This window comes from Hermetia illucens, chromosome 2, assembly GCF_905115235.1.
Source record: "Hermetia illucens chromosome 2, iHerIll2.2.curated.20191125, whole genome shotgun sequence".
In the NCBI taxonomy this organism is placed as follows: domain Eukaryota; kingdom Metazoa; phylum Arthropoda; class Insecta; order Diptera; family Stratiomyidae; genus Hermetia; species Hermetia illucens.
The window spans coordinates 61,834,011-61,848,973 of NC_051850.1; the positions used below are offsets into that span (position 1 = coordinate 61,834,011).

General features: G+C 40.9%; 1 protein-coding gene across 1 annotated transcript in view; it reads left to right on the forward strand.

The window, feature by feature from the left end:
• LOC119650235 (E3 ubiquitin-protein ligase listerin) overlaps positions 1-14,963 on the forward strand; it is a 35,506-nt gene that overhangs the window by 6,680 nt on the left and 13,863 nt on the right. The window contains exons 3-9 of the mRNA XM_038052815.1: positions 1,346-1,519; positions 1,572-2,550; positions 2,743-3,798; positions 3,885-4,154; positions 7,007-7,236; positions 8,825-9,008; positions 9,065-9,248. Of these exons, the coding sequence (XP_037908743.1) occupies positions 1,346-1,519; positions 1,572-2,550; positions 2,743-3,798; positions 3,885-4,154; positions 7,007-7,236; positions 8,825-9,008; positions 9,065-9,248 (3,077 nt within the window). The remainder of the gene's footprint in view (positions 1-1,345; positions 1,520-1,571; positions 2,551-2,742; positions 3,799-3,884; positions 4,155-7,006; positions 7,237-8,824; positions 9,009-9,064; positions 9,249-14,963) is intronic.

Below are 14,963 nucleotides of genomic sequence, written 5' to 3' on the forward strand. Positions count from 1 at the left end.
ATTACCCTGATTTGACTCAGTTACTCATTCTCAGCTGAGTCGACTGGTATCCGACGTCAAATCACGATACAATTCCCACTGCCACCAGGGGAATTTGAATCGCGCGACAGCCTTGGCTGTGGCTACTTTGCGAATACCGTTACAAAACGAAGTTCACCATTTGGCGAGGGAAGCAGAAATTGTGGCAAATAAGAACGAATACCATATCATTAAAAACTTAACTTATAATGGATGTTACTGGTAGGCTGATGTACAGATGAAGAGGTGGAGAGAGCACTTCACTGCGGTTCTTAATCACATAACCTTTTCTGGATGATATGACAAGCCACCACTTCATGCGGATACGGACTGCTCCTCCATATAGGAACGAAATTATCTTTCCTATTAATGATTTCAAAGAAAGTAAAGTCGCCGACGATTTCCCTGCGGATATATTCGGTGCGCCCTTTGCAGTCTATGCAGAAGTGTTACTTCCATTCATTCGTAGATGTTGGAAATCTGAGATCTTTTCCTAGGAGTGATGAGGGACCATCGTTAAGATCCCAAAGAAAGGCACTTGTCTTGAGCTTTCTGCTTTCGCGAAAATATTATCTGAAAGCAACATGGAATGGTCATGTTGGTTTCTGCTGTGGATCCTCTCGCAGCGTACATTAACACCTGCTCTTCATCAATTTCAAGAAAGGTTTGCACAGCATGTATCTATATGTATGATAATTTTCGTAGGACGGGCGTTTCAGAGAAAATAATAAATATTATCAGAATGATATATGACGGCGGAAAATGTTACATGCTGCATCGAGGTAAAATCTCGGAGCCCGATGTTTCTCGTTATCACCTTGGAGTACGTGGAGGAATTCAGTGGATGATGCCATCTTTTCTTAAATACCTCGACTACGTCTACGACTAAGTCAAGAAGACAGACACAAATCGAACTGAAGATAAACACCACCATAAACCAAAGTTCTCAGTTGTACTAGCCATCACGCTCTTTCTATTTGCATTGGTGGTTTATGATTATTAAAGTAGGTGTCCCTCCTTTCTTCCTTCGACAACAAATCGGTGTCTCATATAACCTTCCAATTACATCAATGAATCTATTAAAACTGGTAACGTCTTATATGGTTAGAAGAAGAGAAGGGAACCAACCAGTTCTGTTGGCGATAACTTTAAAATGTCTTTGCCACAATTCAAAAAACAGTTGCAACTGTTGCACATTGTACCTTCAATCCCCCCCATATTAGGATAAGGATGTACGATAATCAATGATTACAATCCATTTTAATTACTATAAGTTTATTCAAACTAAATTATAATTAAATTTATATCCATCACTACTTCTTTCTAGAGCTGCATGGTATGAATGTTTGTCTTCTCTTTTACAAAATGCGCCTGAGCTGTTAGCGGATCACAAGCAACAGACGATCGATGTTGTATTTCAACATATAGCTGACACGGATCCCGGTGTTCTTCCTTACGTATGGAGCTGTGTGTTGTTAGTCCAGGAAGTGTTCGATGATTGGTAAGAAAGTGAAAGCGTTCTTGTTTGCACATCTTAAGATATTCTTCTTCAGGTACAACTATGCAAATTTCAAAAAAGTTATTTTGCCGAAATTTTCACTTTTACTGAAGAATGGAGGTTTCGGAAATGCTACTGCACTTTGTCCGCATTATTTGCCATTTATTTCGAAACTATCAGAAGGAAATATTCAAGGTTATTCACTTGAAGAGTTTTATGATGATTTCTTTGGGACAATAAAAACATGGCTTATGTCAATACAACAAAATTTGACAAGCAAATCTGAAATTTCGGCAAATGTTAGTGCATTTTTCGAATGTCTGCGATATGTGATACAAAAGAAATCTATGAATAAATCAAATGGAGATCGAGAGGTAGCTTATTCTCAAAAGTTGTTGGATGATTATGTGAATGACTTGATTACATGGAACGTAAATAATGATAATCAAATATCGAAATATTTGTACGGCGAAATTTCGAATTGTGTGACAAGCTGGTCACAAAATGTAAATGCATCCAAAGTATTTTCAGCTTTAACGAAATCATTCTGGAACAATTTAGCTACTTTAGTACAAACGTTTGAAACTCAGGAAGCAATAGACAAGAAGCTTGATCGCCTAATAGAATTGATTGGTTGTCTGACCGCTTGCTCACAGAAACCCGCTCCTAACAGAGTTAAATTTCTACTAGACGAGGCAGCCGTGGATAAGAAGGAAAACAATACAAACAAAAATTCTGTTTTGCATGCAGAATTGAAACCAATTTGCATGAACCTGGCGAAAATTATTATTAGTAGAACTATAAATGGGAATAACCAATTTATAACTCATTTGAAAAGTCTGTGTGAAATGTTTAACGACATTGAATTCTACGAAAAAATTTCGACGAAGGAGGATTTGTATTCAACTTTGAACATACTGAAAGATTGGCTTCTACGAGACGATTCGTCAGAAATAATAATTGACATAATCTTCGGAATTTTGAACCATTTACCTGGAGATCGACGAACAAATTATCTCGGAGATTTACTCAAGGTATGGATATCAAGGCATTTATAGATTTTGGGGCACTATAATTTTTGTAAAGTTGGGTGTTTCTTTTTGTATATTTTACTGTTATCTTAAATTGACTTATTTTGCAACACACATTAGAAAACGAATGTATCAAAACATGGGTTCCTGGGTCGTGCATTCATTTTCACCATAATCATTTCTTTCCTATATTAGGTGAACAGTACTTCGGTACAACAGTGGACACTGCAACGCCTTTTGTCATATCCATTATGTCTTGAAGCGGAGACTCGAAATCTACTTTCACAGAAATATGTTTCGGATATTATTCTTGAAATCGCGAAGGAAACAATAATTGAAAATTCGAAGGAGAAATTAAATTTATTGCAAAAATGTTTCTTTCAAAATGAATCAGGAGATATTTTGATCAGTAAAGACACTGTCCGTGGCATCATAAATACTGTATCAGAGCCCATGGTCAACGAAGCTTATATTGACATGATGGACACCTGCGCAAGCTTCATTGCTCAAATTATGCCCGTTATTTGTTCCAAGAACTCGACCAGTGATTTACAACGTGAAGTATTTTTGAAGCTCTTTGCATTCAGCATAAATATGAACAAAAATAATCAACTGTCAGAAGACACCCTGTGGGAAATCACAACATGTTGGCAGGATGCTATATCGAGTGAGGATATAGATCTTGATGATGAGCTTATTACAAAGTGCACCGATTTAATTCATAAGCGACTGGTCAATGACAATTTGTTAAGTGAAGATGTACTGCACATTGCTAAGATGGCATCACATTTACTTTCCTGCTCAAACGAAGTTTGTGAAAATGATGAAGAAAAACAAGCAAAAGTTATATCGTTCTTGAGAATTATGTTCCAGTATGATATTGGGAAAAATGTGCGTAAATTAGAAAATTATTGCCTATACACGGAATGTTTACATGATACACTCACTCCGAGAAATATTGAAGCCCTGGAAGAGTTTGATTGCAAAGATATTAAGACACTATTTACAATTTTCTACTTCCGACTTTCTCTCATGTTTTTACTGACGTGTGACACAAAACCAAACATAAAATCAGAATTTGTTGACCAATATGAAGATGGCAGTATTAAGGATGATTTAGAGAGTGCAGATGATTACAGAGAAGTTACAGAGAAGGTGATAAAAATTTGGTCGGAGGAAATATATGAGTACGTTCTAAATGCGATGAAAATTACAGCAGTAGGATCATCATTGGCGAACGTCTATGATTTGGTATGTACCGTTGAGAGGTGATCGACTTTATTCTACCGAGAATCATACTTCTGCAATGTTTAAGGAAATATATTTTGACTTTACAGGTTAACAGTGACGTTGCAGCAATTATCTCAAGCATGGTAGATACTGCAGATGTATTCCTTAACGATATCGCGGACGAACAACGTACTGCTTTGGAGAAAAAAGTTTTGACGAACGTAATTTCGGGAGATGAATTATCGGCTAAATTGCTTGCATTTTTTGTGAATTGTAAACCGTATACTGAAAGTGAGAACAGCTCCGTACTGATCTATAGAAAATCTATAGACAGTTTGCCAGTGCAGAATTCTTTAGTGCACGTTCACATCCTGCAGGTAAGTGCTTTTTATTAGATATTATGTATCAGATCATTCTGGAAAAGATGAACTATCATAGTTGTGCATGAACGTCCGATCTAAAAAGCGGTAATATAAAAGCCACTTCATATTTTAGGGGAATTTAATTTACTGTATTATGTACGCATCAATGAGGTTTTCCTACACGACGCTCGATATTTCAACCCTTTTTAGGTTTTTTTTTGACAACAAAAATATATAATGTTTTCAATGTGGAGAAGCATATCTCCATTTGTAATAATCTCAAACCAAAAATTCAAATAATAACAATCGTTGGCGCAACAAGGCAATTAGATCAGGGCCTTCAAGTGTGTTAGAGCACTTCGTTCAACACCGTAACGGCACACTACAGGATTACAGTGCCCTGTAGAAAGCAATATGGTCAGTATTGCGCTCGCCCGAGATTATTACCCTGGTTTGACTCAGGTACTCATTCACATTCACATTCACATTTCGTACGAGCAAAATTTCACCGGTGCTTTTTCGATTCTGCATTTCTCTCTTGTTCAAGTCATATAGCACCCATCTGCGATCTTCTGAATCTTCCCCATCTTTCGTGAATGGTTGGAAACATTTTGTTGGCTTACGCTCGATTGCTCTGCGGGTTGTCCTTGTGTTTGTGAATCATGCAGGCATTATTGGACATCTTCAAACTATTTCAGTTTTTCCTGGTTCTTGTCGAAATCACCTCTTTTTAAATCTAGAAACCATCCTTCATACGTATCGTGCGATCGAGCATGCTTGTCATAAGCCTTTTGAAGTAAGTGATACCGTTTATGAGGGGTTTTTCACAAATGAAAACAAAAGATTAGTAATGTTTGCGAATGCTCCATTTGGTGTAAATGTGACAAATTAAACACAATTATACAACACTTTATCAGTTGATCGCGTATTTGCCTTTGACGCTTGCTGATATCTTAACAAAATAGCATAAATGTCAAGTTTTTATACCACGCACTGTATACATGATACAAGAACGGTTGGTTAGCTGAGTCTCCTTATCGTGATATGTATGAACGACAAGAACATATCTTGGTCTAAGGGTCTGCGAAATTTTGTTCGTCTCTGAAACTTCAGAACATTTCAATCGGCCATTGATGTGTCATTAAGGTGAAGTTGTCCTTAAGCGGTAGTAATCATTGGAACATGTTCAACCAAAATGATTAATACCACTTTGTTCTATAGTTAAAGGTGCACGTGCTATATTTTTTTTCCTGATCTGCTATTATTGTTCAAATCAGACGGGTTTCAATTTTAGGATTACAAAAGCTTGATATATACGTAGTTAAAATACTCCCCGGCATAGAAATTTTCAGCACATATCAAACAATCCCAACTATCGATGCTAACTGCTGTTGTTTTGATTCGAAGTAATTCGTATCACACTTTTGGAGAGGAATATGGTTGCCTTTTAGCGTGTCAACCACATCTACGCGCCATTGCTCGCGGAGTGGAGTTCACTTTATATGCCTTACTCCCATATAGCAACACAGAAGGAATACTAGCACAGAACAGTTTCCACTTGATCTTAGCGTTGGGATAACATTTGCAGATTTTAGGCAGGGCAGCGAAATCGGATCTAGTGCTGTTAATGTATCGGGCAACATCTACTTCGCTGCTCTGTCCATTAATGCAGATGGGGAAAATGTGATGACCCGTCAGACTAAGAACCTTGGTTTTGTTCGTTTTCATCTTCAGTCCAACTATACTTGCCTCTTTTTCCAATTCTAGAGCCATTTGGCCAAGGTCCATGTCCTGGTGAGAGAGCAAACAGATATCATCAGCGTAGACGATGTATTTGAAGAAACGTATCATCGTCTATTGAATTCCTTAACGTCCTCCGGACAGGGCAGCATGAGGAACGTCACCGATGACAAGAAGAAATCATCTCGGTGACAGGATGCAACCCTGGTGGACTCGGCTTTGGACCTCAAAATCAACCCAGATTTTACCTCGGTACAGTACGCGACATTTTGTGCCATCGTATGTCGCTTTGATAATGGCTGTTAGTTTCTCTGGAATGCCCCGGAATGCGAAAATGATCACTTCTTTAACGGACACATTCTCAGAAACTACCTAACAAAAAAATCTGAAAAAATATCAAGAGGCTGCCACTATATGATGCCTAGGCTACGAAATGCTCTCCATACCGATATCTACTCAAATAAAGTTAATAATAGTATATTACTATAATTTTTGGTGACTGGCTACAAAACCCCCTTAAGTTCATTCTAGCACCACGTAATGTGGTGGTTGTAACAATATAGTCTATAGCATAGAACGTGATCCTACCAAGTATGGTGGAAATCGCACTATTCGGCCAGACACTTAAAAAAAGTTGAGCATGCTATAGTCTGGGCATTCAGTCGCACCGTAAATACCTTACACTCAGCTTTTTCATTTGTATTTACACAGAAATATTAGACTGTGTAACTTTGTATACTTTTAAATATACTAAGAATTGACGTGGAAATTTTCGATTTTTTCGATCTCGTAGAGCGCTGTCCCCCCTTAACTAAAGAACTATTATGAATGCTCTTCAAAAGTGTATGTTTTTTCGTTTACTAAGGTTCGAATTGTGCTTCACCCTATATGAAATTCACACTCATAAGCCAAGTATAATCCAGCATTATAAAGTAATAACCAAGGATGAAAACTTTAAATTTATGACTGAACAATAAAAGATTCATTTCACCTTTGACGAAACATCTTTTCATAGTAAACTCTTCAATTAAATTCATATCAACGGCTTTCAACAATCATCAAACATTTTATTTACAATATCTTCTTTTTAATTTTCAAAAACATAATGCCTACATGTATAATTCCAGGCGCTTCTTCCAACGCTACCAGTACGATCCCTGCCCGTGAAAATAGAATATTTTTCTGATGATGTTGATATCCTGGCTCGTGTCGCAACATTGCGAGCATATATTGAAAACTACTTTTCCAATGAAAACAATGCCATCTCCGATAAAAAAGTAATAGAACTATGCCATGACCTACTATCAGAGATAGCTGCCCGACAGAAATCATCCAGTGAATTCTTATTATATAATAAGTGAGTAACTATATATTCAATAGAATTTGAATACAATTAATATGCATATTTTTTAACTCAAATCAACTATCTGCGTTAAAGAAAAAAGGAACAAGAAATAATTAATATGAAGTGAAATTCTATACAGTGCATACTTTCCGAATTTGGAAGGTTTATTCTCAAAAATACATATTTACAAAAACATATTCGATTTTACCTTCCCGCTCTGCAATCATATTGGATTGGGGGAAAAGAAATGTCGTATTTGTGATCAAAATTTGACGCTTTATTTAACATACTTAGAATTATCCGATTTAAATCAAATATGCGCCATTTTGTCCGAAAACTTGTTGCCATTTAGAATGCAACTTCATTATCTCCCCCCTTATAAAACACCCCCTCCTTATTTGCAAAAAAATCAGACAGCCAGTTTTCGCAAGCCTCTTTTGAGGCCAACTTAGTAGCACCAAGAGCGCCTTGCATGGACCGGAAGAGATGGTAATCACTTGGTGCCAGGTCCGGACTATACGGTAGGTGCGATAGGATATCCCATCCGAGCCCTCGTAGCTTCTGGGGGTCATCAAAGATCTGTGAGGCCGAGCGTTGTCCTGGTGGAACACAACACATTCTTATTGACAAATTCTGGCCGCTTCTGGTCAATCGACTGCTTCAAACGGTCGAGTTGCTCACAGTAGAGGACCGAATTGAGGGTCTGGCCATAGATGAGCAGCTCATAGTAGATGATTTCCTTTCAATCCCACCATACACACAGCAAAACCTTCCTGGCCCTCAATCCGGGCTTGGTGCTGGTTTGGGCCGGCTCGCCGTGCTTCGACCATGATTTTTTTCGTTTGAGGTTATCGTATGTGATCCACTTTTTTATCACCAGTCACCATCCGCTTCGAAAATGGGTCGAACTCGTTCCGTTTTAGCAGTGCATCGCAGGCGTCCAAGAAATTTGTTTGCGTCAACTCTTGTCGCACCCAAACATCCAGCTTTTTTTTGGAATTCAATCTTCTGCAAATGGTTCCAAACGGTTTTATGGTTTATACCCAGTTCCTGACCAATCGAGCGAGTGCTCATATGCCGGTCTACTTGGATGATTTCGACGATTTGATCGGTTTCTACGCCGATTGACACACAGAACGAAATCGATCGAATCAACGCTGTGCTGAGTGAATCGTTATAGTATCGGGCCCATAAACTTCACAAATTTTTTCGGCCGCTTTAGTTGCATTTTTACCTCTCAGGTTGTAAAAACGTAAAATATGACGAATTTCTTGCTTGGTGGACTGCATCTTGGCGCGCTATAACTTGAGACTGAAACGTACGATCATATCACTGTCAAAGAGACACTTGTAGCACAGATTGTCGTCTTGAAATCGCCATATAGTATGACCCGATGCGACAAGTACAACACAAGATATGTTTAAGTGTCGCCATCTATTGACAAAATACGACATCTCTTTTTCTCCAACCCAATAAATAAAACTGCAAAGCTGTTATTTTAAATTGCAATAGAGTAATACAGTTCAATTTAATTTGCAAAAGCAATCACTCGAATCGGGATATTATGTAAGTAATATATGCTTTTCTTCCACCAAAAAAGGAATGTAAGCGAGCTACCATTTGAGGAAGTATTAATTGCAGCTGAAATAGCCAAATTATTGACCGAGGTATTGACTAATTTCCCCACGGAGCTGACAGTACCTCATTGGGATTTTATTCGTATAGCATTGAGCTCCTGGATTCTTATGATTTCGAAAGCTATCGATTCCGTAAAATTACCACAGGTAAATTCTTCTGATAATATCATCAGTATTTGATTCTAACAATTTGTATTCACAAGGTTTCAGTATTCATATCTGCTGTTTATAAGCTGCACACTGCAATGTTCCAATTTTTCGTCGAGGAAAAACAAAAAAGTTCCACTGTTATGTTAACAAATGTCATTGATGAATGGGAAAACTTATTCGCTTTAGAAACGAGTCTTGTACTCTTCAAATCCTTTCACTCTTTGCTGTCATCCTCTGGTGAGTGTACTTTTTTATTCAGTAGTTTTTCTCTATTACAGCATACAAAAGCCTATTCCAGGAACTGTAATATATTTGATTATTTAAAAATATTTATCATTGAATCGGAGACATTAGATGCATACACATATATAACGTAATGAAGTTCACGTCCATATCGAGAGTGCAAAAAATATCCAATTTAAACAAGTCGGTTTAAGTATCAAAGGCTTTGTGTTTTTCATATGCATGTAATATATGATACATATAATTACATGTCGTTCTCATTTGTACACAGTTAGCAAGTCATGATACACAGGGTGTCCGAAAAGTCAACTTAAAAGGCTGATAGAGCAACTCAAATGGATTCAGGAAAACATTAAATGCCCTTAGTAAAAAGTTGATGGTTTATATGTGGTAATGTAGCCCAAAAGCTGAATGTTGCAAGAAATGTATGATGGATAAAAAAATTCGAAAATCTGATCTACGAGACCGATTTTAACGAATTCCATTGAATTTACAATATCTCAAATCCATGAACATTTTACTAAGGGCATTTAATGTTTTTCTGGATTCTTGTGAGTTACTCTATCGGCCCTTTAAGTATTATCGTTGAATTTTTTGACACCCTGTATATGAATTTAATGTCAGAGCATTCACATGAACATGACACTAACATTTCATGCTGCAGGTACTCTACCTGTATTCATATGATAAAAGCAGGTCTCACAGCATATAGGCTGTGCAGGCGGACCTTTGTATGTACATGTATGTATATATAATGTAGTAATGTGGATATTGCTATCTTTGGACCGACGTTCGCTTATGCATACATGATGATACATTACTCAATTTGCAGTCCTTGGATATATATATATATTCAAAGCACTGCAATGGGAGCAGCTCATAGACCAATTCGATTAGATCTATTGGGAAAGGGCGAAAATGAGGGGAACAGAGCATTGGAAGGGTTGTTGGGAAAACTGATTCCAGTTCTTACAATGGCTTCTGATTCTCGGGTCGCCATACATCTGTTTGGTATAAGGTATGAAGTTATGAGATGAAGGGCAGGCGTATCGCAATCTGCAGCGATAGCCAGGCGATACTGAGATCAATGAGTAGCCCGTTGATCACTTCGAAAATCATTTAGTAATGAAGAAACAGATTGAACTCTATTTCTAAATTCAATACGGTACAACTGCTCTGGATACCTGGTCACTATGCTGTAGGAGCAAATGAAATCTTGGATGCCTTAGCATCCCCCATATCGTGACCGGAACCATTTAGTTAGTTAGTTTAGTTAAATGGGGGGAGCCGCAGCTCCGAGCACTCAGGCCATTATTAGGCCCATTGTACTATCCCCGTAAGTTGCCTATTCAATGGCTTCCCGCCTACGGTGTTCGCAGGCTTTAGCGAATCTGAGAACATTCTCAAGAGGCAGAGAGTGTGCAGATTCTTCATTGAAGAAAACCTTGCCAAGGTGTCTTCGTCTGAGATCTGAGGATGCCGGGCAGCTGCATAAAAAGTGCAGGGCAGTCTCCTCCTCCTCCTCACATTGGCTGCACACAGCCGAAACCACTACCCCAATCTTTTCCATATGGTAGTTTAAGGGGCAGTGTCCCGTCAAAAGCCCTACTAGGGTTTTCATGTCCCACTTCTTAAGGGACAACAAAAATGCCGCTCTAGTGGCCCTAGGCTCCTTCACAAGGATTTTCGCTTGCCGGCAAGAGTCAAAATTTCTCCACTCGGTTGCGTGAATCCTTGCAATTTCACCCTTCAGAGTAGACTTGACAGTAGATGGTCGGATTCCAAGAGCTGGTTCTGGGCCCACCATTGTGGATCCAGACCCTCGGCGAGCCAGTCTATCAGCCCCCTCATTACCGGCGATGTTAGAGTGCCCCGGCACCCAAATCAGGAATGTTTCGTTCAGTCGGCCAAGTTTCAGCAGCACCTGATGACAACTCCACACCAACTGGCTTGATATGTTGTTGCCATCTAGTGCTGATAATGCCGCCCGACTGTCGGAACAGATTCGAATGGTGCGACCCCTCCATTTTTGTCGCAGACATTCTTCTGCTGCCAATGAAATGGCATATATCTCCGCCTGGAATATGGTCGTCATTTTTCCGAGGGGTCGGGCCAGTTCTATAATCGGATTCTCCGAGAACACGCCTGCACCCGATCCATCCTCCGTGACTGACCCGTCGGTGAAGATTATTAGGTCTGTAATCTGAAAAGACTCATGGCCACTTGTCGACCATTCTTCTCTTTCGGTGATTACGACAGTGTATGTCTTTTCAAAGACGAATCTGAAAACCATATGATCGGTCGGCATCAGGGCTACCGGATGTTTTTCAAGGAATTTCCATATAGACGCATGCCCGTTGGATTGGCCGCCTTTCCACGCCCCAATGGTATCGAGCCTATATGCGTCGTTGGCTGCTTTCCGTTTCACCTCCAAGTGGATGGGGGGTAAATTTAGGATGGCTTCAAGTGCCGCAGTCGGCGTAGTACTCATTACTCCCGCAATACTAAGGCAACCAAGTCTCTGAATCTGTTAGCAGCTTCCTGCTGTTAGCAAAGTTCAGTCTTGGCCACCAGACGATGCATGCATACATCAAAATGGGTTTTATTATGGATGTATACATCCAATATATCCGTTTAGGTAAAAGTCCCCAGGTCTTACCTATCGCATTCCTACAGCACCAGAGCAATCTGCAGGATTTCTGATATCGTTCCTGGATATGATGCTTCCACGTTAACTTGGAGTCGAGATGTACTCCTAAGTACTTGAATGTTTGTGCCAGCTGGATTTCTGCCCCTGCTAAGGTGGGTAGCGTATAGCTGCCCCACCTGACGTTTCTAGTGAACATAACTAGTCCAGTCTTTCTAGCGTTCACCGTGAGTCCATTGCGGAGGCACCAGCTGTGGATTACATGGAGAGTTGCATTCAAACGGTCACATACTGTGTCCGCAAACTTGCCGGTAATTATTACGGCTAGGTCGTCCGCAAATGCTTGCGCGAAGACTTTTTTGTCCTCCAGGAGCCACAGCAGGGTATCCATCACCAAGAGCCATAACAGTGGAGAGAGAACCCCTCCCTGTGGGCAGCCCCTGAGACATCCTGCTTCAATAGACTTCTGGTCGACCGATATGTGGATTTTTCTCCACTCTAGCATGTGAAGGATCCAACTGATTAGCAGCGGTTCGATTCCATGCTGTCTTGCCGCATCACAAATTGCCGCAAATGAGGCATAATTGAAGGCACCTTCGATGTCCATGAATGCGCCTAAAGCGTATTCTTTATCGGACATCGCCTTTTCAATTTTTGCCGTAAGTTCATGGAGTGCTGTCTCCGTGGATTTGCCTTTCTGGTAGGCGTGTTGCCTATGGTGAAGTGGCCATTTAGGAATGTGTGTATCCCTTATGAACCGATCTACTAATCTTTCTAGTCCTTTTAGCAGAAAGGACATTAGGCTGATCGGTCGAAAGCTTTTTGCGTCTGTGTAGGTGGGTTTTCCTGGTTTGGGAATGAACAACACCTTCACATCCCGCCATATAATTGGAATATAAGCGTGTGTTAGGCATGCCCGATATATATTCCGAATGTGTCGACCCATGGCATCCATTCCTTCTATTACTAGCGCAGGAATGATGCCATCCGGACCTGCAGACTTATATCTGTGGAATGAGTTAAATGCCCATTTCACTCGCTCCAGTGATACTACTTTGCATGCCAGATTCCAATCTCTCGGTTGAGGGCTGTATGCACCTGTTGGCCCCGAGATTAGATTTTGGATGCTGCCTGGGAAGTGTACTTCAAGCAAATGATTTGCCGTTTCTTCATCGCTTTCTGTGTACTTCCCATTCTGTAAACGTAAGTAACCCAGTTTCTGGCTACGCTCTTTGACCAGAATCCGCTTCAGCTTTGAGGTTGCCTCAAGAGAGTTAGTCTCTTCACAAAAGCGTCTCCAAGATGATCGTTTGGCCGATCTTATGCTCTTCTTTAGAGCCTTCTGTGCTTCTTTATAGCGATTCCAGCTAGTGCTTGATTCGCCCTTCAGAGCACGATTAAGGAGCATCCTTGTCGTTCGACTCTGTTTTGCCAAATCCGAGTTCCACCATGGTGTTTTACCCTTCTTTGGCATCTTGAGTGGACAGCTTTCTTCGAAAGCTCCTCTCATGCTAGTTGTGATCATCTGGGTTGTCTTCTCAATTCCAGCAATGGATTTGATGCGCCTCCCAGGGATCGTGACTCGGGCGTTCAATTCTGTTTGATACATTACCCAATCTGTGTTCTTCGGATCCCGAAATGGAGTGGGTGGAGGTAGATCCATGCCCATAACGAAATCAATGCGTCTGTGATCCGAGAGTGTGATATCGTTTGATACTCTCCACTCTCCGATCAGAGCCGCGATGTCAGGATATGCCACCGTGATGTCGATGACCTCTCGCCTGACCACGTTGAAGAAAGTGGGTTCATTACCCACATTTAGGATCTGCAAATCGGTTCCTACTAGATACTCCAGTAGTCTCGATCCTCTTGCATTGATGTTCGAACTTCCCCAGCATATGTGGTGAGCGTTGACATCACATCCTGCTATTACCCCCATGCCTCTACTTTTGGCATATTGGATAGCTCTGATGAATGTTCCACTGGGAACGTCTTCTGCGTCGTAGGGGAAGTATGCAGAGTACCATAGTATCTCTTTATCTCCCTGTTGACTTTTTATGGTTAGCTTAGCCGATGTGGTGTCGCCATCACATAGATCGTTAACCAGGTTAGCCTGGAAGTCTTTGGAGACTACCATGCAGCTGCGGGGTAATTCGCTTCCATTGGCATACAATAGGTCAGCATGTTGGAAGTTTAGGCCCCTGACTGCCCCACCAACAACCCACGGTTCTTGTATGAGGTATATAAATGTCTTGCAGCTATTGATCCGACGACTGATAAGTGCAGTCGCCGCTTTACAATGCTGCAAATTTACTTGAGAAATGTGGCATCTCATTTACGTTTCAGATGTAGATGCCGGGGGCTGCATGTCTCCTTCAATGGTTTTAGGAGCCGACACTTGTAACGTGACGGTCCCCAGCCCATAGTAGAGCCGGCAACCCGATTTTTCCCGAACTTTCTTAACATCAGGTTCGGGAACGCCGATAGTGAGAAAAGTTCCCGGCCTATCGGATCTCTCTCCTGTTTTGCTGCCTGCTTCGGTTTCCCCTTAGCCGCAGGTGCCCTGAACGCTCCTTTCCCCTCAACCTTGGCACAGCTCTTTGGTTGTGCGTTGCCCGGAGCCGGTTTGCCCGGAATAAGTGGGGAATCTGAGTCTAGACTCAGGTTCTCCATCGATGAGCTCAGGGTTGCCCCTTCACTCGGGGTTGGATCGTCACGATCGAAATTTAATTGTGTTTGCTTAGTAGGTTTGTGTTTTTGTTTTTTTGTTTTTTCATAGTTGGCTGCCATGGCCTCAATTTTTCCGGGGAAAGTAAGTCGATCTCGGCAGAGCCCCTTTTTGCCGAGACAAGGCTAGTTGAAACTGGGGGTCGCCTGGTACCCAGAGTTCACCGTTTACGGCCACATCTTAATCCCTGTGACCATTCAGCCCTCGGCACGGTAGTCACACCTTGGTTTGGGGTTTTGATTACCGCTTGGCTTCAGGTGTCACCTCCCGTTTCCTGGAGGATCTTCCTTACTGAGCTCCCTCACCACGTCAAGGTAGGTAATCGTCGAGGGAG